The sequence below is a fragment of the Oenanthe melanoleuca genome, chromosome Z (assembly GCF_029582105.1).
Source record: "Oenanthe melanoleuca isolate GR-GAL-2019-014 chromosome Z, OMel1.0, whole genome shotgun sequence".
In the NCBI taxonomy this organism is placed as follows: Eukaryota; Metazoa; Chordata; class Aves; order Passeriformes; family Muscicapidae; genus Oenanthe; species Oenanthe melanoleuca.
Window position 1 is genome coordinate 43,635,861 of NC_079362.1, and position 20,104 is coordinate 43,655,964.

The 20,104-nt window shown below is 39.5% G+C and overlaps 1 protein-coding gene across 9 annotated transcripts in view; it reads left to right on the forward strand.

Moving 5' to 3' along the window:
* The window catches only part of SLC24A2 (solute carrier family 24 member 2), a 111,526-nt gene that overhangs the window by 83,515 nt on the left and 7,907 nt on the right, over positions 1-20,104 (forward strand). For all 9 annotated transcript variants that reach the window (XM_056514492.1, XM_056514497.1, XM_056514489.1 and 6 more), the window contains 3 exons: positions 11,450-11,581; positions 18,441-18,530; positions 18,954-19,120. In XM_056514492.1, the coding sequence (XP_056370467.1) occupies positions 11,450-11,581; positions 18,441-18,530; positions 18,954-19,120 (389 nt within the window). The remainder of the gene's footprint in view (positions 1-11,449; positions 11,582-18,440; positions 18,531-18,953; positions 19,121-20,104) is intronic.

Sequence of the window (20,104 nt, forward strand, 5' to 3'; positions counted from 1 at the left end):
ACCTGCAAAGGCATCTAATTCTTTCTCCTCCATTGTCAGGTTCCTGTGTGGTCTTCATGCTTTTCCCTCTTGCAAAATAAGCATATTTGTAGGTTTTTTCTTACTTTTTACTGATGCAGATTATAGTGTCTGGGTCTAAATCCCTAGACACAAGCATTTTAGAATACCAATCTCTATATTGGAGTTAGAATTGTCTGAAAATAAGTACATTAAATAGTCCATGTTCCTCTAGTAAAAACAAAATATGCATATAAATCCATTTTACATATAAATCCCTTATTATTTTAAAATCACAATGTTGAGGAAAAGACCCTTGTGAAAAAATGGCCTCAGGCTAAGACTGCAAGAAAAGGAGAAAAAATAGCTTTCATATTGTATTTTATTTTTCATGTATTTGTAATTTTTTTTTAATAAGCATAATATTCCCAATTGCCATGACTTAGTTTTTCATTTAGGGGTTTTTTAGAAACCTCTTTATACTTTTTTCCAAATTATTTTTCTTTCTTCCTTTCCTTCTTTTTCAAGAAGGAAAGGCTTACATAGAGCTGAATCACCACACAAGACAGATGAAAGGACACTGTAAAGTTAATGACTTCTGCAAGGTGTCATGACTAGGAGGATTTCACCTAATTTATTTGGGGGTTTTTTGTTTTGTTTTTATTTTTGCATTTCTCTCTTCCAAACTCCACTGTCTTGCTTTTCTGTTTTTCCTGAGACCTTAACCCCATTTTTCTTACTCCACTGTCCTCCAGGGAAATCCAGCTGTTCTCTTTATAGCTCAAGCTCTTCAGCAACAAGAAAAACTCTCTTCTAAAGCTGCTTGCAGAAATTTAAAAAGGGTGTCCAGAAAATATATCCAGCAACCCAATCATTAGTGCCAGACAATGAGACTCTTATCACCCCACTTATCTATAAGCAGCAGCCAATATCCTACTCTTTGATAAAACTGGGATCATCAGCTAAGAAGGACAGGCAGCTGTGGTCTCCTTCCCATTCCTTAGCCAGCACAGGAGGGAACAATACCTCCTCCCACCATACCATCTGTAAGACATTACTGCTTTATTTGAAGTCAGAAATTGCCTTCCTTTCTGCTGGATATTGTATCTTCCTTGGGGATCTTGTTCTACTTACAGCATTCTGCCTCTTAACCTTTAGCAGGTTGCCACAGAGGAGAAGACTCTGTTATATAAGACGTCATAAGAGTGGTACCAAGCATGCATAAGAAAACTAAAGAAGATAAAAGGACACTTACTAGCTCATTAAATGTTTTATAAAGTGCCCTTCAGAATGTGATCCTTCTGAGAAGACCAGTTCCACCCCCGCCACCTTCTTAACTAGCATTTGGTAGTCCTTTTAACCTGTGGCTTACCTAAAAATAGTTTCCAATCTGAAGATAACACCTTTTCCTCCCACCTACACACGCACACACGCACACACGTACACATGCGCACAGTTTTCCCTGTTTCCGTGGAAACCCCGCTGGAAAGCACTGACATGCCAACCATGACTGAGATAACTTTTCCATTAAAATATAAGGCAGTTTTTATGTCATGGGAGAATGGTGCAAAGGCTTCATTGTTTGCATTGGATTTAATCCACTTACCTGAGCAGCAGTCCGGCCAAGCATGTTTTGCTTTCCCCACTGAAGAGCAGCACCACCATTTCTGCACAGAGCACTGATGGGGACATAGCTCCCCTTCCCTGGAATACTCATTCCATTCACATCAAGTTAGCTTGGTGTGAATGGGAGTAGCATTGCATTCTCTGTCTCAGGGTATTGATCTGAGCTATGTTAAACATCACTATTTCATGGAGAGAGAGGGTAGAGAGGATTAGAGCAGCCTTCGTTGTAAGGCTGTGATATATTCCAGCATCCCTGGTATTTGTTTGATTCGTCATAAGAAAATTATTTTCCAAAGCCCAAATATGTTTTCAGTTGCCACACTTGGTCTAAAGTAAGTGTCTGCATCTTGTTTGCTCATTGTAACTTACAGAGAAGTGTTGCTATCAAGAGAGATTGGTCTTTATTTTCACAATGCTACTCAGTTGCCTACTCCACATTTTTGCTGCTGTATACCAGTTTTGACTTGAAAATTAGGACTGTGAAAAATGGCATGAAGACAGAGGCTTATTCTTTAGATGCACCTCCATGATACCATAGCTGCTATTTCTCCTGGTGAGCTGACTGCAGTTTTGTGTGTTAGATTCTGAGAATTTCTTCTCAAATTCCCCAAAGAGTGCTGGCAATAACATAGCATAAAAAGTAGCATAAAAGTTTTGGGAGCTGTGATTTTAGTTATTTCTGGAAGTGCCCAAGAGGACACAAGCAGCAATAGGAGAATCTGGACCAAACACCTACTTGACCTTACTCCTTCCCATAGAGTCTGCTCAAAAGGTAGCTCTTTTCAGTGAGTTGATGGTGCAGCAAGGATTAGCACAAGTTATCTCTCCTAAGAAGAGTATCCAGATATACAGAATGCATTCTGAAAGGTAATTGATTAAATATTACTGTCTGCTTGAATTTTACTCCGGAATTTGTGATTAAAGGTGTTGCTTTCTATCTTAGTCATCCCATAGAAATTGCATACTCTTGCACTAGCTTACTATCTCACCTTGTTTTGCTTTTTTTTTTTTAATGACATGTAGGAGAAAATAAATGAGTGATGTGGCATACAGACAAGAAGAAGAAGGCAGAGGCTGGAGGCTGTTCATAGTAGGGCTCCAATTGCCTATACTCTCTGCCTTTCTAGTGAAATACATTAATGTGAGATGTGCCCTTCTAAAGAAAAAAATAAACCTCATTTTGAAAATCATTACATACCTCTGAGACAGAGATTATTTGAGACCACAATCACATTAGTTTTTCTTTACTTACTCATTGTGAAAAGCCAGGTTGTACAGAGCTCATTTCCAAAAAAAACTCACAAACAAGCAAACAAGCAAAAAACCACCCCAAACAAACAAAAAAAAAAAAAACCAAAACAAAACAAAAAAAAAAAAAAAACAAACCAACAAAAAACAAACAAACTGAAGAGTCTTTTGCAGCAAAGAAAGAAATTTCCTCTTTATAGGTGGTGCAATATTCATGCTGTAGCATAAGCAAATAGAGCTACACATAATTCCTGTCCTAAGTTTGCTTTCTTCTGGAGCCCTCATTCTAATTATTTATTGATTAATTGTTTCAGCAGTCAGAATGCACAAGAAATGTATAAGCATGGGAATTATATCTTAGTTCTTCATCTTAGGTGGACTAACGGATTAATCCTCAGAATATGGTATTTATAGTTCATATGTTCTAGCTGTTATACAATACATGTAGTTGGTGAACAGTGGCAGATTCAGTATTTCTGATAAGTCTGAGTTGGTTCTTTGCACTTGTTTTCCATTTTCTTCTAAAAAAAAGTGTAAAATTCTGTTTAATGTTTTGCCAGAGAAGCAAGTGTTTTTCCTAATAATATGTAATATTAGTAGTATTAGTAATATGAGTGTAAGCATCTATGGATGCAATGATTTTGTGATGTTTGCTTGAGGGAGTGACTTTGGCAGATGGAGTTTGCTATAGGCTGTTGTTTATAAACAAAATAATTGTGGATGAAATGTCATCGTATGTTTGTACTGTTTACATAATATGAAACACACCATAATTTCCTCTGTTTGGAAAAATTTTACTGGGAAAATTGGATAGATTTAGATTAGATATTAAGAAGAAATTGTTTACTATGAGGGTGGTGAGGTACTGGAAGAGGTTGCCCAGAGAAGTTGTGAATGCCCCAACTGGAACTATGGAAGTGTTCAAGGCCAGACTGGGTAGGGCTTTTAGGTGATCTTTAAGGTCCCTTCTAACCCAAACCATCACATGTTTCTAAAACAGTCCTGAGCAAACCAGTAGGTGCTTTATTCCCTGGGATTACAGATAAGTATTTGATAGATGTTCTTGCATAAAGAACTGTGAAATATGGAACATCCATAGTTTTTGTGCCTTTTTAAATTGTTTGTAATGATTTAAATAAAAGAAGAGCTGAAGTAGCAAGAATAGAGTTTCGAATGTATGTAGATTGATTTTAAAAGAGTTATTAGTTAAAAATGTATCAAAGATAACACCAAACAGAACACTTCTAATCTCATTTCTTAAGGGGCAAAGGAGGCATTTTCCTAACAGGATTCATTTCCTTATCATTAATAATAATAATAATAGCAACAATAAAATATATGCCAGGGTACCACAATTATCCCATCTAGGCATTAGTATATATTTGATATTCAGCCTTGCAAATGTCTCTGTAACAATAAGACAGTCTCAGACATCAGCAAGAAGAAACGAGGATCCTATGCATAAAGAGTAAAAATAATTATGACAGAATAAATAAGGATTTCATAGAAACACAATAATGACTACTGTATGTGAGGACCTAATGCAGCTACATTTAAATCTTTAATGACTGGTTAAGGCATGAAGGGCACAAGTATGTCATTCCTGTCTTCAGGACATGATGTGGGAAGAAACAGGAAGACTCAGAAAATCAATAACTTGCTTCAAGAGTGGTGCCACCAACAGAATTTTAGGGTTTTTTATCATGAATTGGCTTAAACAAGTCTGGGGCTGCTGATGACTTACAGAGTACACCTGTCTCAAAGGAGCATAGGGATCAGAGTTAGCAGGGCTTATTGAAAGAGCCTTAAACTAGATTTGAAAGAAGAAAGGGATTAAACCAGGCATGCTAGAGATAAGACAAGGAGTTGGCTTATCATCAAACATCAATGTTTGAGGAACAGTGTGCTAGTGTGGTCCTTCAGCCTGCTCCATCATTTGCTGACCACACCAGAGCACATTTGAGATGTTCCTGTACTAATTCATATAGCACCTTCACCATCCCAGTGGAGGTGGTGGATCAAGATCCATGTACAGCTGCAAATATCTAAGCATCATCAATCCATTACAAACAGCAGAAGCACCTGACAACAGTCACATAGTAATTAAGGCTCCTCCACCCCAGCATATGACAGGAATAATAGCCCAGCTAAAGTACATCTATACCAAAAGCATGCAGTGTGTGCAACAAACAAGAGGTATTGGAAGCCATTCAGCAGCTGGAAAACTACGATGCAATTGCAGTAACATGAACATGGTGGATTACTGCACAACTGGAGTGATGCAATGGATGGCTACAAACTCTTCAGAAGGGGTAGGCAAGGAAGGAGAGGTGGTGTGGTAGCCCAGTATGTTATGGACTTTCTAGAGCTTGAAGATAGTTTTAAAAGGGTTGAGTATTTATGGGTAAGACCAACAAAACCTATATCCTGGTGGGAGCCTAGTATAGACCATCCAACCAGTTCAAAGAGGAAGACAAAAATATACTATGAGCAACTGGAGGAAGTCTTATAATGGCAGGACGTTTTACTTCTGGGAAACTCCAACATACCAGATACCTGCTGGAAGTACAATCCAGCAGAAAGAGAGCAGCCCAGGATGTTTCTGAGCTGTGCCTTGGTATTCCTGGCACAGTGGTGAGTAAGCCAGCCAGGGAAGGTGCCCAGCTGGACCTGCTGCTCGTGAACAGAGGATTAGTGGGAGATGTGGTGGTCAGAGGCCATCCTGGGCACAGAGACCACAAAAGGAGAGCTTCTTTCTATTCTCAGAGCTGTAAGGAGGGCAGTCAGCAGAACTGCTGCCTGGGACTTCCAGGGGGCAGACTTTGGCCTGTTTACAGGGCTGGTTGGTAGTGCTCCTTGGGATGTGGTCCCAAGGGGACAAGGGAGTGCGGGAAGGATGAACATAGCTCAAGAAAACAATCTTACAGGTGTAGGAGCAGGCAGGATCAGATCCCAGGTCCCCATGTGCTGAAAGAGGAGCTGTCTGGGAAGAAGACTGGCCTGGCTAAACAGAGCTTAGGCTGAACTGAGGAGAAAAATGAGAGTTTAAGACCTTTGGAAGAAGGGACAAGCAGCTCAACAGGACTACAAGGACATTGTAAGATTATGCAGGGAGAAAATTAGATGGGCCAAAGCCCATCCAGAACTTAATTTGGTTTCTGCAGTTAAAAGACAACGAAAGGTGTTCTAGAAAGACATCAGCAACAGAAGGAGGGTTAAGGACAATCTCCATCCTTTCTTGGATACAATGGGAAATGTTGCAACAAAGAATAAGGGAAAAGCAGAAGTATGGAATGCCTTTTTTGCCTCATTCTTTAACAGCAAGATTGACTGTCTTCAGGGTCAGTCAAACCACTGGGCTGGAAGACGAGGATGAGGAGCAGAATGAAGCCCCCATAATCAAAGGGGAAATGGTCAATGACTGACTATACTGCTTGACACGCATAAATCTCTGAGGCTGGATGGGATCCACTGAAGATACTGATGGAAGTGGTCACCAGCTGCTTTGCATCATTTACCAGCAGTCCTGGCTAACTGGGGAGGTCCTGGTTGATTGGAGTTGGCAAATGTCATGCCCAGCTACAGAAAGGATGGGAAGGAGGATCCAAAGAACTACAGGCCTGTCAGTCTGAGCTCAGTGCAGGGTTGGTGATGAAGCAGATCACCCTGAGTGCCATCAGCATGTGCAGGACATCAAGGGGGTTGGGCCCCACCAGCCGGGGTTTGTCAAAGGCAGGTCCTGCTTGACCAACCTGATCTCCTTCTGTGACAAATTGACTCATGAGGGAGTGGATTCAATTCAAATTGAATGAGGGAAAGGCTGTGGATATTGTCTACCTTAATAAGGCATTTCCCACATCATTCCTCTGGATAGACTGGCTTTCCATGGTGTGGATGGGTGGACTGGGGAAAAAACTGAGTGGATGGCAGGGTCCAGAGAATGGTGGTGAATGGAGGTAAATCCAGCTGTCAGTCCCTGGTGGTATTCTCCAGGGCTCTGTACTGGGGCCAGTCCTGCTAAAAGTCTTTATTGATAATTTGAACGAGGGGATCAAGTACACCCTGTCATTTTGCAGATGATGGAAGCTGGGCTGGAGTGTTGATCTTCTAGAAGGTAGGAAGACTCTGCAGAGAGGTTGGACAGGCTGGGTACATGGGCTGAGGCCAGTGATGTGAGGTTCAGTAAGGCCAGATGCTGTCTGGGGCCTGCCCTGTCACAACAACCCCATGCAACAGTGCTACAGGCTAAGGAAGAGTGCATAAAATCTTCATGGTGGGAAAAGACCTGGGTGTCATTTATTCTAGATCTCCTTCCAACCCTGACTATTCTGTGATGCTGTGCTGGCCAAGAGCAGCTAAACATGAGCCAGCTGAGTGTCCAGGTGGCCAAGAGGTCCAGTGGCATCCTGGCTTGTATTAGCAATAATTTGGCCAGCAGGATCAGGGCAGTGATTGTCCTCTGTACCCCTGGCACTGGTGAGGCCACATTTCAAATCCCGTGTTCACTTTTGGGCCCCTAATTACAAAAAAGGCATTGAATTGCTGGAGTGTGTCCAAGGAGGGCAGTGGAGCTGGTGATGTGTCTGGAGCACAGGTCCTGTGGGAAACAGCTGAGGGAGGTGGGTTTTTCAGCCTGGAGAAAAGGAAGCTCAAGAGAGACCTCATTCCTCTGTAGAGCTGCCTGAAAGGAGGGTGTAGCCAGGTAGGGGTCAGCCTCTTGTCCCAAGCAGCAAATGACAGGACAAGAGGAAATAGCTTCAAGATGTGTCAGAGAAGGTTAGATCAGATTTTACAAAAATTGCTTCGTGGAAAGGGTTATCAACCATTGGATCAGTTATCAAGCATAAAGGTAGTTGTGTCACCATCCATGGAAGTGTTTAGGATATATGTAGGTGAGAATATGTGTAGGTGTGGTGTCTGGGGACATGGTTTAGTGATGAAGCTGGCAGTTAGGTTTATGATTGGAATGGATGATCTAAAGTGTCTTTTCCAGCCTAATATTGCTATTTGTGGAAGATGAAGAAATGTGCCATATTCCAATACTTAGTCTCTGAATGTCCATGTCTGACCATAGCAAGGTGCTGGTGTAAATTGGCTTTTGTTCTCATTTAATATGGCAGTTTCTTTCTGATGGATTGTCATCAGAGTTCATCATATTGGGTGATGCAGCTTTCCCATTTGTCCAGTCTAGTATCACTGAAGTTAATTAGCTACAGAGTCTTAGCAGGGAATGAGTCTCGGAGTGGAGATGGGTAGGTAGTAGCACTTCTGCTGCCCTAAAGAAATGGAGATCTTTGCATGGTGGTGGCTGGTGTATCACAAAGTGAGCAGAATATTCTTCACTTCTGTTAGAGCATGTGAGGGTCAGGGCAGATACCAGAAGGTATCTAAAATGGTACCATCATATGTGTTTAGGCAATTGAATTCCTGGGTATATATCATGTTATAATTACATTTTCTTAGCAGCATTGCAGAATATAATCATACTGAACATTGCACGTACAGAGTTTTCATCATACAGACGGAAATAAAACTATATTTTCAGGATTAGTTTCTACAAACTGTGATGGTGCATATTCAGACGTACATGGCTGGAGCCACAGACAGTGCAGGAAATCTCTGCCATAAATCTGTGCTGAGTCATTTTCTGTCACTGCTGCTTAGTGCACAGCATGACACTCGCATTTGTGTGGTTTTAGAGCTGCCGAAATTATTTCCCATTCTTTTCTTCAACATCAGGGGATAATTTAGTATTACTTTGAAATTCATGGAAGCTAGATCTACAAATACTTTGAACTTCATTACTTCCACTGATTTTTGGAAGGTCAGCATTGAAAATGAGATGCCAAATCCAATTTAAAAAACAGGAAAGGAATATCCTTTCTGCAACATCTATAATGTATCCTGGAGTTAAACTATATAAAAAAAATTTTTTTGCCTGGACTGTGAACTTGTGTTTGGCCTTGTATTTTGAGGATAGTTGTCTTGGGGAAAGGGATGATGTAGGATAACTGGAAGGTGGAAAGATCTTGAACAGATCAGGATTTCTCAGGAAGATCTGGCAATCTCCAAAACCAATTCTTTGTGGTTCTTTTCTACAGCCACTCATGCTGCCTCTGTGTTCATGCACACCCAGAGGTGTTTGAGTCGGACATGAGAATAGAGCAAGGCCCAGTGTTGAACTACCATGTGTACTGGTTCAGTATTGCAGAACCAACATAGGCATTACTGTCTAGATATTTTTAAGACTCATGTGCAAACTCAGACTAATGCAAAGTTCTGTTGTGATTAAATATAATTGTTAATCATGGCTAATCTCTAAAGATGGCAATTCAGGAAGTACTTTGCCACTCAGTGCTGTTTATGCAGTAGTCACTTAGAAAGCTTTATTCCAGCTGAGTTGGCTGATTGAATTACACAGAGGCCATTCAGAAAGAGTTACCTAGGCAACCCTTCAATTGGTCCTTTTGTGATCAAATTTTATCTCAGTCATCATTTTTCAAAGCTGAGCTTGTGTCTCAGGTTGATTTTCCCACCCCAAAAGCATCTACCAAAATGGAAAATAAATGGATTTGGTTTTAGGAAGTAGCCTCACAAACTTCTCCTCCAGCACAGTTCCTCTAAAGTCAGGCTTCAGTAGATTTCCAGCAATGAAGCATAGTATGTCCACTTCAGTGAAGAGCTGAAAGCTGAAGGCAAAAGCTAGCCAGCCTCTTAGTAAGCTGCTCAGAGCCTCTGAAGTACTGTGTTGAGTGCTACAAATTGTGGTTATACATTTTTGAATCTTTTTAATGATCATAGCCATCATGACCTGCTCACTTTACTGTTGTCATACAGTCATGCAACTTGGGAGTTTCACAAAGTATAGGAGTTAGCAAAATGTCCTCTGTTGACATCAACATGCAACTCAGAAGTAGCTGCAACTTGTCAGTGTGTCAAGAGGTAAATAGGAATTTGCTACCAGTCCACTGATACGAGGTTATACCTTCATAGTGAAACATCCTAAGCTAAGAGCTGAGCTTGCTTCTTTTGGTACTGATCAGTTCTGGTAGTTGAACAGTTCAGAAGTTCACAATAGTGAACAATAATCCAGACCAGTTCTTCAAAATTAGCTGTAAGTAGAAAATGTTATTAACAGTATCAACATATGGTGACATTTCATCAATAACACTTTTGCTTAGAAAAGAACAACTGGTGTGGTCATTTAAATGATTGCTTCATATAGCGTTACCATCAGGTTTATGTAAGCAGTCTTAATACAGGGCAATAACTGAAAAGAAACTGATTATAGATCTACAGGAGGAGTAACATGCATATTGTGGAGATGTCTCAATTATTATCTTTTTTCAAAAATAAACCCAAGAACACTACCTGAAGAAGTCATCAAATGTCACTCTCATTGTCAAACAGTGGTACTCTTTTTCAGACTTTTATATCTTTCATTGACCTTTCTACATACCTTTCCACAGTTTTAACAGCATTTGCATTATACATGTCTATGTGAAAGTATTTTCAGTTGCCTGACTCTACAATTTATGTGCAGTTCTGGAGACATCACCTATCCATGTTAACAATTCTAAAGTTATTTTAATACACACGTGCCAAAGGCTGAGTCGTGCCCACCATACCTGCTCCATTTTGTTAGCAGAAGCAGTCTAAGGAAAGAGAAGTGTGTGGCAGCCAAGTGTTTTCTGTCAGAGGAGAGGGCTCCTATACACCTACCCTATAATAGGAGTGACGGGTGGGCAGCTTACACATAAATGGAGACGAGGGACTGATGTGAAAATCAGCAGCACAAATTGGAGAGGAGTGCATTTTCACCAAGTTGTTAGGAGCACTGCTGTACTGTGACTGTTCTGAACACCAGAGTCTTTGGGTAGAGACAAGGAGAAGCCCTTTCCTTGTGTAGAGGAAACACACACAACAGCGTTGGGGTCCAGAGCAGCTGGGCCATCTCCATCCTAGTTGGTGTCACAGTTAGAGGGGGCACAGCCCTGAGCAGCCCAGCCTGACCCCAGCAGCTCAGCCTGAATTACCCTATTTCCCTGTGGAGAAGACACTACATTCAAATATATGTGCATATATATTTAATATTAAGGTTTCAAGTTACTCACAAAAGCTTAAGTTAGACGCATGTATACATCTATATGCAGGCATAAAGATATACATCTCTGTGTGTGTGTGTGTGTGTGTGTGTGTGTGTGCGCGCGCACAGGCACATATGTGCACACATTCTCTCTTGTCTGTGTGGCCAGGCTTGATGCAGCCCAGACAAGTCTTAACCCCTGACTAGACTAACCCACATCCCAAGGGAAAGCCATGGCAACACTTGTCAGAGGCACCCTGTGCATCCCAAGGGAACTGCCACCTTGTCAACAAATGGACATCCTCGGGCAGCACAGGCTGAGGGATATGGTGTGTCCCAGCTAACATTGCTAGGTAGGTGTGGTGTTAATTCAATGTTTTCAGATGCCGTAGTTCTCCCTGAAACACAACACTGCCCTTGAACTCCTTTGGAAAGAATCCCTAACTTCATTCATCCACTTTGATAATCTGCTCACTAGAGCTTTTCTTACAGAATGAAGAGGATGAGGAGGAGCAGCCTCTCAGCCTGGCCTGGCCTGAAACCCCACGCAAGCAGGTCACCTATCTTCTCGTGTTACCCATTGTTTTCCCTCTGTGGGCTACCCTACCAGACGTCAGAAAACCTGTAAGTAACTGCTGTTTTAAGTCAGTGTGTCCTGCACAAAAGCATGGCTCTCTAGTTAAATGACAAAAATGGACTAGAGCTATTAGGTTTGTTTAATTGTATCTTCTTTGAGGAAGCGGTTACAACATTAGCATTCAAATCTTCAAATGTGAATGGTTCTTTGTGAGCAACTGGTAGGCAAAAGCTCTATAAAGATTATAATTTGTATTCACTTGTACTTTATGACATAAAGTGAATGGTCTGAAAAATTATTTGGGGCCTTCACATTTGTATTTCTGAATCTCTGCTGAACACATGAGTGCTGAGTATCTGTCTATCTGTAGTGCCCTAAAGGGTATGACTGGAAGGTTTTTAGACTGTCCGAATTTTTTTGGTAGTTCAAACATAATGATTTGCATTTCTGTTAAATTTATGTTCTATTAGACCTTTCTCTTCTACCCATAATCTTAAAATTTTCATACTAGGATGAGATTCGTAAGTCCTTTCATGTATAAAATACTTGCTAGTTTTGTCCTAAACACAGCTTGAAGTAATGTAAGACTGACAAGTTACCAAGGCTCACCACTTTTATACTTACATATACAAATAGACCTGACTGGGAGGGATCATGGAAAGTAAAAGAGAGAGCACCAAGAGCTGAAAAAAAAAATTTAGTGGTGTCTTAATCTCTTTTCCTTTCTGGATCAAAAACAGGTATAAAACTGCTGCAAGGGAGGCATACACAGCATGTAAGCTTATAAATCAACACCCTGAATTCTTTTTCCTCCTCACACACAGTGAAAAACCTTCCCATCCCACACACTGAAAAACTGCAATTCAGTGCAAGAAAAAAGCTAAAATAAGATCTCTGACTTGTTTTTAGATAAAAGGTTCCAAAGGCTATAAAGTGTAGTTTTCCATTCTGATGCTTTTTTCCCTTCCCAATCCTTAAGCTTTCATTTTCTTAAAGAATACAAAAAACTCTGAAATCACTTTAATTTCATAACACACAGAACATACTTCGTGAATTTCAAAATTGTTTATTTCTGAATGTATGCCCTCCTTTTGTCATTCAAATCCATCCATGTTATTTTTTTTCATGAGTGAAAATGAGTGAGAAATATTTATGGGCATTATTTTGAATTTTGAAAATCTGAAAGTAATATAAGTAGACCTGTAGCTTTATCCAATATTCTGTACTGTACAAATGAGAACAGTTTTGTAAATAATAGTTTTGGAAAATTAATATCTTGACAAGTTGCCTGAAACTGTGTGATGTGATGTGATTATTAACACTAGTACCATTCACAGCAGAACTCCATGCTGACATCCAGCAGCTAAAATACCCTGCCATACCACAAAAGATACACATGGTTATATGTGCCAGACAGGCAAGTGGACAACAGAGTTTTAAAATTCCATTCACTGAAAGGAGTAGTTTTTTATACAGACTATTAATTCATACAGACTATTTTATTGAAGTGCAGATAATGTAGTTTATAATTACATGTAGGTTAACAGAAGAGGTAATGGGCTGAATCAGTATGACAAGCTGCTTACTTTGAACATTGCTGTCAAAGAATTAACCAGATGATTGCATAAACTATCTAACATTTTAAGTATGCTTCATTAATGTATCTTCAAAATATTCTCACTTATTTCTGTGTGCCATCCCCACTAATCCCTTCCTAACTAAATGGTGCCTGCTATGACAGCTCAGCATGTGCATCAGAAAATAGTTTTCAATGAAATCTGTGAGATTGAAGTTAAAGCAAACCTAAAATAATACTCAACTAGACTTTTTAGATAGGCCTGCCATCAGGGGCTCGATATGCAAGTGTGGTAATTTTAGTCAGAAAACCAAATTCTGCATCAGGATGCTCAGATTAGCATATGCATATATAAAGTAAATGCTTGTGTGCTATATACTGATTTGAAAGACCATATGGAGCCTTTGGCATCCTCTGTGGGTGTCCACTTTTCAATTAGTTCTTCTTTCCATCTAGAATCTTTTTCCTAATGTATATTTTATCTCCACATAAAGGAGATGGTTTGCCTGCATTTATTTTTATATTCCAAGATACGTTTAGCTCCATGAAACCCAGAAGCTCTAGAAAAAGTATTTCATAGATGAGGTCTCTGGTTCTAAAGTTAGCAAAACCCTGCTGCCTTATTATGCTCTGGTGCACACATATGCAGATTTTTATATACTTAGAGTAGATTATGCATTAGTTCAGCTAACTGTCAGCTGATTGACTAGCTGAGATGTTTTAACGTGTTTAGTGCCTTAATAACACCTGCTCACAGTGTTAAACTAGTATATATTAAAATCCTTACTATAACATCAATATTGTTGTTGGCATACCCCAGGGGTGGGTGTGCCCTTGGGGAATTTCTTTCCCGAATTTTTGCTCAGGTGTTTTGAACAATAATGGGTATTTTTCCTGTACTAATGGCTTGTTTCCCCAGTGACTCTGTAAGGTCACATATGTAATTGCCCACCTCCTGGAGTAACAGATATTGAAAGACTGAAAGAAAAATTATGTGACCTCGGTGCCCCAGTCAGTCAGGAGCAGATATTGTACACCACCTCTTTTATTATTTTATTATAACCTTACTCCACTGCCCATTCCTTTGCACTACAGACAGGAAAAATGACTTCTGGGGCTCCATTCCTGCCATCACTGGATCCATATGGGGGAGTTCCTTTCTGTCTCTGCAAATTCCCATTACAAACGAAGAGCTCCCATGAACTCTTGTTGCCATACAGAGATGTACTGTTACCAAGGGGACAAGGACAACATGTTCCTGTACAGATCCACTTAGAGGAGCAGGTTCTGAGTAATCAGAGTTAAGCACTGTTAAGTGTGAAAGAAAGATCAAACTTTGCAATGCAGATACATTTATGAACGAGACAAACACGTTGAATCATTCAGGTTAGAGATGTTGGTAATAATGCTGGCTAAAATTAAAAGAGTTGCCTTCCAAATTATTCAGCACACACTGCCTTACAGGATCAAGCTCTAAGAAGAAAGGCCTTCATCTCTGGACTATTTTTTGCTACTTATAGCCCTGGTTTTCAGAAACTGACATTAAATAAATACATAAAAATGTATCAAGAAAAATGTTTTTAAGGTTTCTAATAGACAGGAACAATACCAATCCATCTAATCTATAGTGGAACTACAAAATCCTTTTGCTTTTGTTAAAGGAAAATAGCATATGAACTGAATGAGCCATGGCCTCTCTCATTTGTTACTAGGACCACAAAAGAGCCAGTTGCTAATAAACTCTGCACTCTGTCTTTACAAGGCAGCCACCACAACAGCTACTGAAAAAGATGGAGGGAAGTATTGCTGTCTGCTGTCTCTGACTAATTATTCTAGGGAAATGCTTAGAACTTAGAACTCTGTATTTCAAAGAGCTAGGGAATAGAAATTGCATAAATCTCAAAAGAATGCTGAAACTAGTTACAAAACAAGCATGGTGATTATTATTGTTACACTCTGGAAAAAAATTCAGCATACAAAAAAGAATCAGCATTCTTGTTTTGGCTTTTTAAAATTTTCATCTATATGCAAATTATATAGCTGCACCTATGGAGTCTATTTTTTATTTCATCACCTGTAAAATGTACAATCTTTAAATTTTGCCCTTTCTGAATTTAAATGTTACCCATTTTAAAATAGGTAATTTAAGTGTTAAGCCTATTAAAGTATCTTGGACTGCTGCTTATCAGTTAATTTTAGTGGGAGAGGATTATCTAAGACAGGCGAGGAGTACACATGCTGCAAAGTTACTGACTCGTAATTCTTAGCCATCCAAATTCCGTGGGTGTCTGACTCAGGCAGTGTCTTCTTGTTTTGCAAGAACCATTTGGTGTATATAATCACACCATAAACTGACCAGTCTGACTTTAGTTGTATTAATTTTGCTTAAATCAGTGTATGCTTAAATCTTGAGTATTGTGCAGTGATCATTCAAATTGCATTGCTGCAAGGTTCTCTGTGCAGATTTTGTGACCAAACAATTCCAACAAGTTTATTGCTTCATTGTCTCATTAACCATATGTCTTGCCAAAAGATGAAAGGAAATTCACAAGGAAGATGAAAAATGTTGAAAGTTGGAAAAGTTGACTACTAAGAATGGTAAAAACAAAGTGCTAGCTGTTTAGTTTTTAAAGAAGAAATTACTATTTAGATCCATTTATTTTTACCAGTCTTAATTCTGCTCCTGCTGGTGGTAGATTTATATGTTTCTTTCAAATTGTATTCCTTTTCACACTAAGTTCTTCTGTCCCCCAATGCATATAAAATTTTGATTTTAAACTTATAAGTTCTACCTGAGTAGGTTTTAAATACCCTAAGCTCATTATCATATTTTCTGGTTTGAGAGAAATTTAGAACTTTCTTTTGAAAAAGTAACTCTGTAATGAGTTGAGAAGCAATCAAGAAATAGAGCAACCAAAGTACCCTGAGTAGTTCTAAAAGCAGTGCTTGTAATAGTAGTGGAATTTATATGAAAAGGTTGTTTTCAAGTGCCATGGTGGTTATTTAAGGGTAATTAGTTTAAAACACTTACTGGATGACTTCTTTTACTCCAACAGAAGTTTAGTTATTTATATTATGAGGGTGCATAAAATGGTTTGGGTTGGATGGGAGCCTTAGAGATCATCTGGGTCCAACCCCCATGACATGCCCAGGGATACCTTTCCCTAGATCAAGTTGCTTAGAGCCAACCTGGCCTTGAACACTGCCAGGGATGGGGCATTTGCAGCTTCTCTGGGCAGTCTGTTCCACTGTCTCGCCATCCTCATCCTAAAGACTTCTTCCTAATATCCAATTTAAACCTACTTTCTTTCAGTCCTCTTCTGTCACTGCATGCTCTTGTAGACAGTCTCTCCATCTTTCTGGTAGGCTCCCTTCAGGTACTGGAAGGCCACAAATATGTCACCCCTTCATTCTCTTCTCCAGGCTGAACAATCCCAATTCTCTTAGCCTTTCCTCACAGAAGAGGTGTACCATCCCTCTAGTAGTGTTGTTAAACCTGTACCATATTTAAGTGTGTTCATTTGTGAAATTGTATAGGTCAGGTTAGTCAACATGCTTAGTTTTCAGGAAGACATTTAGCACTATGCAAAGTGCACCCAGGGAGTGAGTAAGTGCTCTGTAGCACAGCCAGGAGCTGCACCTGCTGCTGGAGCAGATAGGGACCTTCTATTGGTACCATGATGTGGATGAGTGTGCACAACTGCCATCGCTGACTTTACCATTTTTACATCAGTTGATGTTTCGAGCTCATTCCACTTACATCAGCAGAAAGTCTACACAGTCTCACTGAGCTACAGGCCAGCCTCATTGTTTTCAGATTCAGCTGGAAAAACACCATGACATTCCTGCTTGACCAGCTCTAATGGCCAGCCCAAAACACTGATCATCTCTAGGTCTACAGCCACCCTGTGGTTCCATGGTGATCAGGTCCTAAATGAAGCTATTTCATACAGATGCCTGCTGAGTTTGTTATGTAAGAAAAGCTGCCTGTGTAGCTCTCTAAACTCCCTTAAAAATAAGTGTTTATTATGGCTTGAAGAATCTGAATGAGAATAAATGGTATTTCTCTCCAGAAGTCACAGTGAGGGAAAGCTCTGCAATCCCATCTACTCCCATAACATCTAGGAATGATCCACAGTCTTATGATCCTCCTGGTGCAGCAGAGGCATGACCTGCAATGAAAGGGCACAAAAATTTTGGAGTGGAAGTGGATTTAGTGAGGACCAAATGGGAAGGAGTACTGCAGGACTGAGCAGCAGCTGAAAGATGCTTTCAGAGTGCTTTAACTCACTTCCACAGGCAGTCCTACTGGTTATTTGTGCAAATTTATAGGACTCTGCTAGTTGCATGTGAGAAATCATCTGGGGTAAGATCTGCAATTCAGAAGGTCAGTGACCATAAAGAAAGATAGTAGAATTCATTCACGGGACAAATTTAAGTACTGATTTGATTTAGATAGTGTTTGCCTGGTGCAGTACTGCAGTTTTGTTTCCTTTCTTTGGTATTAACTTGATCTCTTTTTGTTACACATATTCAGTTAGTCAATAGGAAATACGGAAAATGCAAAAGATTGGAAAGAACAAAAAATAAGCCATTCATTGCCTGCAAGAACATGTCTATTCAAAATCTGACACTAGTAAGGGAGACAGTCAAAATGAAAATTAAGTTACTTTGGTGTTATGCAGAGTTTTTAAATCACTGAAGGGCCTGACAGTATGTTTTTGCATGTTTTTATAACATTTTAACATTAAATTTCTCTACAAAATAAAGCATGGAAAATACGTTCTTAACCTGTAGAGAAAGTGAGTAGGTTTCACAAGCAGAGTAAATAAATTGTAGGTGTGCATGTTTTTTAGATCTGCCATATAGCAGTCTTTGTTATACTGACTGTGCAATTTGTTGCAAAAAGTTGCTAATGTAGGAAGGAAAGATACAGGCACCTGTTGAAGCAATTTAAAAACATTGATTCTGAAGAAACATGAAATTATTAATAAATTTAGAAGTCAATCCACTATTGAGCTAAACACATATGCAAACTGCATTGTAACAAATTATTATAAAAATTACAACCCAGAACTTGCCATTCATCATACAAGTTCTTATTTTATGACTGAACAATTGGAAGAATGAGGCATTGGTAAGTAAATACCAATGTCAGGGCATCTGTTTCTTACCTTTCTTGACATATATTTTGATTATCATTTGATAACCTGCTTAGAACAGGCCATTAGAAAAAATGAGAAGCCACTCTCATACTGAGAAGCAATTAAGAGTATGGCATGTCACCCTTCAATATAGGTCTTCACTGTTTCTCCTTGTTTCTGTTTCAGACATCAAGAAAATTTTTTCCTATCACGTTTTTTGGCTCTATCAGCTGGATTGCCTTCTTTTCTTACTTGATGGTCTGGTGGGCACACCAGGTAAGGAGGTGATACTGGTACAAAGTAAAGGCCCTGCGTTATGTTTTGCACAGTAAAAGATAATTTCTAATCAGAGTCCCTCTATCTCCTGCGGGGTGCTGATTTATTTTGGGAGCTGTAACCATGGATGAAGTAAGTCAGTGCTCACTAAATGGAAAATTGTTCAGAGAGCTGTGGTTGGCCTGACCACAGGACTTGATCACTCTCTTAACATCAGAAGCATCAGTAACTGCCTGTCAATACCTTATGCTTCTATTTAAAAGTCTTATCTTTCTCCTGATACGTGGGGAAATCTGTGAAAACTAGTATTTCTCACATCTTGCCTGGTATTCTCCAAGCTAGTGGGGAAGTCCAGGACAGCTGAAAACATTTCTTCACTGCAGGACACTTTTTTCTGTTTTTTGTTTTTTAAAACCCTTCTAGGTTGGAGAGACCATTGGTATTACTGAAGAAATCATGGGATTGACTATTCTAGCTGCTGGCACGTCCATCCCTGACCTTATTACCAGTGTTATTGTAGCACGCAAAGGTCTGGGGGACATGGCTGTATCCAGTTCTGTTGGAAGCAACATATTTGACATCACAGTGGGGTAAGTTCTACACCAAGAAAATTGTCTACTTTAAACAAGTCTTTTGCTCTTAGCACATTGCTGTGGTATTGCCCACAAGCAGCAATCTTTAAAAAGGAGAGTGATGCAAATAATGCAGTGAATGTTACTGTGGCAAGTAGAAGTTTATAGATAGATGAAGAAATATTATAAATTCATTACCTGATCCCTGCTTTGATATATCACAGAGAGGCTTAGGCAAGTGAATTGCACTTTAAAACTGTGCGAGGGCATTGTGCCGAAAGGGAATTTCAAAGCTTTTTATACTTTTGTGAGGTTGCTGTTTGCTTTCTGCTACCACTCATTGTGCTTATACTAGAGCTTTCTTTATAAATGGTGGTCAGGAACAATTCATTGCCTCTGCAGTATTCAGCATGTTTGCTGTAATAAAAACAGAAAGTCATTGTCTTGTGTAACTCGTTTAGGCTGCTGTTGACAAGTGATTAATTTTTTTTCCTATACCTGACAAGTCCCAAATTACAAACCAATTCCCTGTTAACAAAAAGGACCCTTTTTATAGCTCTGACAATGTGAAGCTACATGAGACTGTGCAGAAATTTTCTGTTTACACTTCACTGCTTCATGGCAGCTCTAAGGTAATGATTTCTGGTATAATGTTCTAATTCAAATTCTTTTTTTATCTTTTGAGACCAAGGTGGATCAGGTTCAGAAGTAGTGTAATCTATGCCTCAGTGCTTCAAAAATGTGCAGGAAATACACAGATAAATTCTGTTTTTGTTCCTACATTCCCATCTTCAACACAGGATGGAGGTACTGAAAATCATGTCCATACTTTCAGTTTCTCCATCTTTGGTTGTTTCTTGCCATCACACACAAACAGAAGAACAGGTCCAGTCATAGTTACAGTGCCAGACAGCCTAGTTGTAGAACATGGTTTTCACAGCTGAAAATATACCAGCAACTGCATGAAGGTACAAAAAAGGATCCTGAAGTTAGAATGTATAG